Source organism: Portunus trituberculatus, chromosome 48, assembly GCF_017591435.1.
Source record: "Portunus trituberculatus isolate SZX2019 chromosome 48, ASM1759143v1, whole genome shotgun sequence".
In the NCBI taxonomy this organism is placed as follows: Eukaryota; Metazoa; Arthropoda; class Malacostraca; order Decapoda; family Portunidae; genus Portunus; species Portunus trituberculatus.
The window spans coordinates 26,635,971-26,645,196 of NC_059302.1; the positions used below are offsets into that span (position 1 = coordinate 26,635,971).

At 40.3% G+C, this 9,226-nt stretch overlaps 1 protein-coding gene across 3 annotated transcripts; it reads left to right on the forward strand.

The window, feature by feature from the left end:
• The first annotated feature begins 231 nt into the window (after positions 1-231).
• Positions 232-7,434, forward strand: LOC123498890 (monocarboxylate transporter 12-like). Of its 3 annotated transcripts, XM_045246410.1 has the most exons (5): positions 232-440; positions 4,433-4,703; positions 5,588-6,207; positions 6,638-6,829; positions 7,101-7,434. In XM_045246410.1, the coding sequence occupies exons 3-5, from the start codon at positions 5,778-5,780 to the stop codon at positions 7,340-7,342; spliced, it is 864 nt and encodes a 287-aa protein (XP_045102345.1). In that variant the 5' UTR covers positions 232-440; positions 4,433-4,703; positions 5,588-5,777; the 3' UTR covers positions 7,343-7,434. The 3 variants fall into 3 exon arrangements, 2 of the variants coding, with proteins under 2 accessions (XP_045102345.1, XP_045102346.1); XR_006672832.1 differs by lacking the exon at positions 6,638-6,829; XM_045246411.1 differs by lacking the exon at positions 232-440 and having other exon boundaries at positions 4,285-4,703.
• The last annotated feature ends 1,792 nt before the right edge of the window (positions 7,435-9,226 follow it).

The window sequence follows — 9,226 nt, forward strand, 5'->3', positions numbered from 1 at the left end:
TAATCAGATCAATATCGAAGTCTCAATAAAGGAGCGCTACATAAACGAAAGACAATACGAATTAACTTGGAGGTTAGCCGGTTGGAGACGATGAGAAAGCTACACGTGATTCTGGAATGTTTTTTTAAGTGAAAAAAATATGCAGTGTTACACTGTTGGTTCACCATGATAACGGAAACAGTGGATCGTATTTGTGAGATCGTGAGTCATAATTCTCTCTCTCTCTCTCTCTCTCTCTCTAGGTGCAAATGGGATCTCGATTACCACAAGCTGGGTCCAATGACGGTAGTCACTGTTCGCTAATGAAAACATGCGGTAAAGGCAAAGACTACAGGACTACGGACGGCACACAGGTTGACGATGTGGAGAGCTGCATGGAGGAAAAAGGTCCTGACGGAGGGTGGGGATGGGTGGTGGTCTTCGCCTGCTTCATGCTCTGGGTTAGTACACGTGAATGTTGCGTACTATTTTTAATGGCATAGTTTTAGCATTTTCCACTTTGCTCTCCTGCTGACAATACCATATTTATCCGGGCAAAATCATGAACTGTACGTCCGTATGTAGCGCTCCTCTGCTGCGATGACTTGTGCTCCTGGATATGATTCTACAGATTATCTTTCCTTCCCCTCCCTCCCCACCTCCTTGCCTTCCTTCTACCTCGTATCACCTTTACACATTACAACTATATGTCACGTAAATGTCAATTTGATTCTTTCCAGCTTCGTTTTCAAAGATAAGAGTTAAGTCCTTAATGAAGCACACAAGACTAGTAGCATAAATTAGGGACTAATGTCAAATAAGCAGTACCAAAATTTAATATGATGTTCTAAACATTTGTTTAGATATTTGCGAAAAAAAAACGATGCTTTAGAGGGTCTGAAATGTATAATAGATTCATGAAGGCGTTATGTGGAGCCAAGAGTTGAATCTAACATGTATCTTAATTCCTTCAAGTGGCGCTCTCACTACTGACTGACTTTTTGGTTTTCTAATGTAACAGCTGAATTCTGGGGTGTGCAGTCGGATTTTCAAAAGTCCGACTCCGAGTCCAGTAAATTTAAATGTTGCGACTCCGACTCCGAGTCCGACTCCAAGTCCAGGAAATTTGAAGGTTGCGACTCCGACTCCGACTTTTTTTTTTTTTTTTACAGTGCAACGATAAAGTCTATTTTTCTTACATGAGGGGTGGTGGCCAAGGGAAAAGATTAAACAAAAAGCCCGCTAGTTGCCACACCCAAAAAAGACGAAAGTTAAGAGAATGAAGACTTACATATTTTCGAGTCAATCCATAATAAAAGTGTACTTGACGATTATATAATTATCATAAATTAATAAAAATTATCTTTATATGTAATGCTTGATTGGACACATCCTCCACAAAGTCAATTTCTCCCAATTTGTAGGAATCTCCAATCTGCATGAAGTGGAATCTTTACTCGAAAATTTATCACGTAAAGGAGTCGGAGTCGCTCATATTTTTACCGACTCCGACCGACTCCGACTCCACACCCCTGGCTGAAATTCACCTAAACAAAGGTGTGAGGGAAAAACAAGATGAAAACTATAAATGGTGCACTTCGCAGAATTACTGACGCCTTACATGAAGATCGGCCAATCCTGTTACTTTCAGAGTGAGGTTAGATTGGCACATGATGAATGGCGCACAGACCTCACCTCAACTCAGCAATAGAAGTCCGGGGTTGCCATGATGAAGTGTAATAAATAAGTGGGTAAATTTACAAACTATCACGACAGTTGGTATTTTTTCTGATGATACTCATGGAACTTTGTATCAACTGTTTTCGTTCTTGCAAAATTCTAGGTAAATGTTTACCAAACTGCATTTCGTGTACAACTTTTTTTTTTTCGTTATAGACAAGTTTGAGCCCAAAACACTTTGCAAATAGGCTATTTCTTTTTACCTCCTTTCCCATCACACACCCCATCCCCCCGCAGCAAAAAAAAAAAAAAAAAAAAAAAAAAAAGTCGCCTAACAAGAATTCCTTATATCACGAAAACTGCTGATTTGCAGCGAAAACTTGAAAAGAAAAAAAATTAAAAAAAATCAAGAAAAAAAATTAAAGAAAAAAAATCAAGATTATTCATAACCATAAAAAAAAAAAAAAAAAAAAAAGACTACTAAAAGGGAAGAACGCCTCGGTCCTATAATGCTGGTCACCAATGAGCCCGCGTCAACCCCCACCACGGAGGGTGACGAATCTATCAGACAGACAGTCGGTCCTCTACTAAAACAATAGCCTACCGTAACAGAACCCTTAGATTACTGCTAGATGAGCTGCAAAGTAATGGATTACGTGAGTTTATGGCCCCAAATACTCAACTTACCTGCTTCACTGAGTCAGCCAAGCGCCTTCCTCACCTCATTGCGTCCTTCCTTACACTGGGCGAGGCTGCTTCCAAGGAACGGCTCGGAAAGTTTCGACCCTTGGTTCTGATTCATTTCCCATACTTAGAAACACTTCGCTCTCTCATGATCATTTTTCCAAGCCAGGTTTCCAAAAGTTTCTTCTGTTGGCAACTTAAGAACTTGCTAATCATATACTAGAACAGTAAAAACCAGCATAAAAACCTGTGAAAATTCAATTACAGCCTTTTGAATATGGTGGAGGTGTGGCGCAAGGGTGTTTCAGAATATGGTCCTCGAAAATGAAGATTTGCTCGTCTCTCACTGATGAAGGTGAATATGTGTTATTGACTGAAAACAATAAAGTCACTTTAGTGCCGTGTATATCAAGGTAGACTATGACTTTGTTTATTACTCGCAATGGCTGGGTATCAGAAGAAATTAAATGAAGTAACGAGCGAGATGCTACCTTAAGATATCTCACTATGTATAATAGAAGCAGCAGTGCTTTGGACGTTGGCTTTTTTTTTTCTGTGTTGTCACCTTTACCCCGGAGTAACCCGACCTGACATGGCTAGCTGGGAGCAACCTAGAGGTATTCACGTGTCAGGACATGGTGGGGGGCAGAGCTTTGCGACCTGTACAAGTTGCCAAGTGGAGTGGAAGATATACAGCGTCGTTCTTCCATCTCCAAACTGAGAACCATTCACTGAGCCATGCAGTTGCATATGAAATATAATTATAGATAAATCAAAGCAAGAGAGAGAGAGAGAGAGAGAGAGAGAGAGAGAGAGAGAGAGAGATCGTAATGTCAGTGTAGAGTGTATGACAATATAATGCGGGACAGGTGCAACCAACGCCCAAAATACCATGTCAGTCTGGTTCCACTTCTAGGTAATCAACTATACGTGCAAGATTACTTTCATGGTAAATCACGGAGAGGCGTTACCCAGACAGTTGAACAATGTGATCTGTCTGAGTTCGTAGTAAAGGAAGAAAGGGAAATTAATAAACACGCTATGATTGAAACTTTCCATCAGTCTCAGTAACATTATTAAGAATCACGAAACCTCAAAATCACAAGGCTCAAAAACAATAATCTAGTCACACAAAACTAATAAATACTAAAACATCGATTACATTAGCTTTTGACCCAAGAACAATTTATCACTGAAAGATTTAATCACTGCCACTCTGACTAGGCTACATGTCTCCACTGAGTTCCGTGTGCAGGAGGAATTCGAAGCCCACACCACACATGCCTCAAGGTTCGAGCCCAAATGTTGATGCATACTCACGTGACTCAACACCTCAAGTAATTAGAACAAGATAATTAGCTGTAATGAGTGGGAGGTCCAACAAGACACACGATTTTACATTCTTACCTTTCATTTACTTATTTATGTTGAATTATATCTGTATGACTGGTATTAGCAAAGGCACTTGATTTCGCTATGACAGTCCTAGACGATTTTACTGAAATTATGATAAAGATAATAAATGAATTGATTGAAATTAAAGGTACGTATTAATTTCAACTTCTCTCCTTGAGCCAAATATCACGTCTTTTCTTACTTTATTAATCGAACCTGCACTCTCGTCTAGTCTCTTGCACCGTCACCATCACCACGACCGCTACTGTCATTATTACAATAACAAAAGCAACAACAACAATAGTATTACAACAACAACAACAACAACAACAACAACAACAACAACAACAACAACAACAACAACAACAACAACAACAACAACAACTACTACTACTACTACTACTACTACTACTACTACTACTACTACTGCTACTCCTACTACTGCTGCTACTAACTGTTACTACTAGGTACTTACTACTATCACTATTACTACTACTACCACTACTACTACTACTACTACTACTACTACTACTACTACTACTACTACTACTGCCACTATTACTGCTGCTGCTGCTACTGCTACTACCACTGTTCCTAGTACCAGGAACTTGGACTTTGAAGTTAATATGAATACATTTCCATCAATAATAGACTGGTGGGACGAACAATGACGAATAAAACTCTTTCTTTCCAGATCATCATTGGCTCCGTGCCTGCAATCTTCGGCATCCTGTTCTCTGGATTCCTGACTGGGCTTCAGACATCCTCTGTCGTCACCGCCTGGATACAGAACCTGGGCATGGTGTTATCCGCCCTCTGCTGTTACTTGGTGGACCCCTTGGTGGAAGAGTTTGGGTGGCGGAATCTGTCGTTAGCAATGGGGGTCATGATGGCGGTGGGCATGTCCCTCTCTGCCGCCGCCACCTCCGCCGTTGACTTGTTCTTCACTTACTCTGTGTTGTCTAGTAAGTGCGGGAGCTGCTGTGTGTGAGAAATGATACACTGGTTGATCAGGACTTGAGTTTGGGCCATAACAATGAGGTCAATATGACGTTTTTTTTTTTTTATGTTGGAACTTTCGTTTATTTATCAGCGAAACTGAAATTAATTAAGGTTCAAGTTTTCATCAAAGTTAACAAATAGTACGCGTATCTAAACCTAGCCCACATGTTTTATGACGACGCCTTATCACTTTGTCGTTGTAACATCTGTACACGGCAATGAATTATTACTGGACATATTCAAGTGACACTTTGTCTACGATGACCTCTCTTAAAATCCGAGATTATCTTCAGGCCAAGAAGCAAAACTTTGAAGGACACCAATTAATATTGCAAACTGAGTGATCAAGTTGTACGAATCTTTCAGTGACTTAGTTATATTTCGCTCACTAAAATAATCTTAGTTTACAAGATTTCGTAATTTCATTGGCAGTCAAAGAAATAACACAAGCAGGAGAGCATGCTGTGAGTATATATATATATATATATATATATATATATATATATATATATATATATATATATATATATATATATATATATATATATATGAGAGAGAGAGAGAGAGAGAGAGAGAGAGAGAGAGAGAGAGAGAGAGAGAGAGAGAGAGAAACCGGCCAAGAGCAACAAAAAATGTAATAGAAAAAAAAAAAGTCCCACTGAGGTGGCGGTCCCCAAACAAGTTGAATTATTCAGAAGGGGACTACTGGGATGATACAGTTGCCAACATTTTACTTTAAATTTTGCATAAAGAATGTATGCATAGCTAGATGCATGCAGTGTTGTATGAAGGAACAGAGCTGTCTTTAGATACCGGAAGCGCGTGTTTAACTTTCCGTGTCTTGCAGGTATCCCCGTGGATGTCATCATGACGGTGACACACACCATCGTGCCGCACTACTTCACGCGACGAATGACACTTGCCTGCAGCCTCACCTCCTGCGGCTCATCCTTCAGCCTCATCATTTGCCTCCCCTCCTGGCGGTACTCATCGAACAATACACCTTCAGAGGCGCCACACTTGTCACTGCCGCCCTCATGGCCAATACCTGCGTCGCCGCTATGGTCTTCCACCCAGTCGAGTGGCACAGCAACATTCGTCCATCCAAGACTGTTGCCCAAAAGGTGGAGGAGGGTGGTGGGACCTGTTCACGAGTGTTTAATTCTTTTGGAAGGATGCTGAAGACCGCGAGAGGAAACCTTTGGCTCTTCAAGTCCATGCGAGCGATTCTAATCAACATAATTCTTTCCATAGGCATGATGGCATTCAGTAACTTTTTATATCTGGTGCCCTTCGCAATGGAGGCTCAGGGTTACAGCACAGAAGAGTCAAGTTTGACCATGTCCGTGGTTGGCTTTTCTCTCCTGGTCACCCGCTTCACCTATCCCATCCTGTTCATCCGCTTTGGTGTGAAGCACCAAATCGGAGTCATGAGCAGCTTGGCTGTATGCGGCACGGCAGTAATCGGTGAGGGTTGCAGGTTTATCTGTCTATCTGTTTTACAGCCTGTTATTACACTCAGTAATACTTGATATTCTTTTTTCCAATCCACGCTGCTTGAGTTTTAACATAATTAAGCCTACTACTAATAACATCACCATCACCAACTACAATAACAGCAGCTGCAATAACAACTACTGCTACTACCAGTATGACAACAACAGCTGCTACTACTACTACTGCTCCTACTACTACTACTACTACTACTACTACTACTACTACTACTACTACTACTACTACTACTATTACTACTACTAGTATGACAACAACAACTGCTACAACCTCTACTGCTATTACTATTACTATTATCATCACAATCAATAAAATGTTTCCTTCCCTATATGGTTGAAATGTCTTAATAAATATAATAACGAAGGCTCGCCTCCCTCTGTACCAGTGTTCGCGTGGGGAGACAATCTATACATCAAACTGGCAATGATGGCGATACAGGGCATGGGTGTTGGCATGTTCTTCACGTCCTACTGCCTGGTGGTGGTGGAGGTGCTGGGACTGTCTCTACTAACACCAATGCTCAGTATTAATGGTTTGTTCAAGGCTTCAACCATCCTCCTCTTTGGACCTCTAATTGGTAAGCTCGCATAGCTTGAGTGAGTGAGGCAAAAGGACAAAAATGCTGGTTGGATGGGTGATTACTCATAATTCATAGTTGAATGTCACATTGACGTCACAGAAGGATGAGTGGGTGGGGTGTCTATCATGACGATACCTATACTACCAGTAGTACTATCTGTAAATTCTAGCGAAATTTGCAAAACACAAAAGAACACATTGTAAGCGCTCACACTCGCAGTTTGAAGTGATTAAGTATACTTTGATACGCCCTTTTCTCTTTCCCTCAGGTTGGATACGTGACGTTACAGGCAGCTATCCAGTGAGCTTGAGTGTGTTGGCTGGTACTTTATACCTGGCCGCCGCTCTTTGGTTCATCCTGCCACTCGCCCGCAACTATGATTTTAGTCACGAGGATCAGACGAAAATGTATGAACAGCTTGAGGATATGAAAAACAAGGAAAAGGAGGAACAACAGAATGACGAGAAACTGTTGCTGCTAAAAGAAATACCTCGCAAAGATGTTGATTAATTAACATCACAATAGTGTACTGTACATACATACATATGTGGAATTCTCTCTCTCTCTCTCTCTCTCTCTCTCTCTCTCTCTCTCTCTCTCTCTCTCTCATACACAGACAAGACCTGGTAACACTGACGAAGGATAGAGATAGACGAACAAGAGGACATTCCAAGATCACAAAAGTCAGTGTCTGAGAAACATAAAAAAAGTTAAGTTTTCCACATAGGATGGTGGACACCTGGAATGGATTAACTGAGGAGATTGTAACAGCAGAAAGTGAGCAGAAATTTAAGGAAAAGTTAGATAAATGTAGATATGGAAACAGGTCACATGAGTCCTGCTCGAAACATGTAACATAAAACTAAGTAAATGCAACTAAGTAAACACACACACACCGCGTAATGTAGTGGTCAGCACGCTCGGCTCACAACCAAGAGGGTCCCGGTTCGAGTCCCGGGAAGGGGTAAGGCAAATGGGCAAGCCTCTTAATGTGTAGCCCCTGTTCACCTAGCAGTAAAATAGGTACGGGATGTAATTCGAGGGGTTGTGGCCTCGCTTTCCCGGTGTGTGAAGTGTGTTGTGGTCTCAGTCCTACTTGAAGATTTGTCTATGAGGTCTGAGCTCGCTCCGTAATAGGGAGGGCATGCTGGGTGACCAGCAGACAACCGAGGTGATGTGAAAATTACACACACACACACACACACACACACACACACACACATATGTACACATGAACAGGGGATACTGTACTAAAGTAATGCGGGCATTCTAAAAGCTATCAATACATGTGACTTTTGTGAGATGGGTGAAAATATCTCAATAAATGTAAATTACATATTTTAACATGTTGACAGTTAAGTCATCAAAAATAAAATAAAATAGTGAAAGGAACATGGAAATACAATGCTGAGAACATTGTGGAATCATAACAGCCAGTGAAACATTAAAGATTTCTAAAACAAGTTTGCTGCAGGTTATAGTTTGCTTGCTTACTTATATAATTTTTATGACTAGGATTGAGGAAAGACCAATGGATGACAGTATATAGACACTTACATACAACATTCAGTAAAAATTCAGTCCATACCAGTGTGGTTATGACTCAACAGAATCATAAATACAAAGTGCTTTTCTACCTATGCAAGTAAGTTTTCCTGTTCAAACACTTAAACAGAGACTGGGTCATAATGGCAAGTAAATCTGTAGTGTGTAGATACAGATACAGATATTTATATAAGCAGACAGATAAGACTAACAGATATGAGGCTGTGTAACTGCCAGATAGGGGTGATAGATAAGTAACTAATGTCTCAGTGAATATGTATGTGAGATCAAATAAAATGTACTCACAAAAATAAAGATACATGGTTACCTTAGTGGACAACCTTTTGCAAGTACTACAGTACATCATATTGGTAAATTTTCCTTTATACCAACAAGTTGATACAGTGATTTATAGTATAAGGAAAAAAACAAATAAAATAATCATGATAATGATGGTAAAAAAAAAAAGAGCAGTGTGAATATCAGAGAGAGAGAGAGAGAGAGAGAGAGAGAGAGAGAGAGAGAGAGAGAGAGAATCTACTTAGTTATAAATTCATAGTATTTAGTGGTTAAGGGAAATAGGGGTTTTCAACTAATTCTCTTTCATGTTAGGAAAAAATCTTACTAACTTTTTGCAGTATTTCATAATAAAGATGGAAAGTTAGTTTTGAGAAAACAGGCTTTGGGACTCCACTCAGGAATCTGCTAGAGACATTAGTGACTAGGCACTCTGAAGGCACTTGTTCCTCATTTCTTTATTGTGGGTGTGTTCATCAGGCAGTCCTCAAGATACACTCACTTATGTAGGCATGTAAGATAGTTGTTTACACTATAGTGATAGCCTGTGGT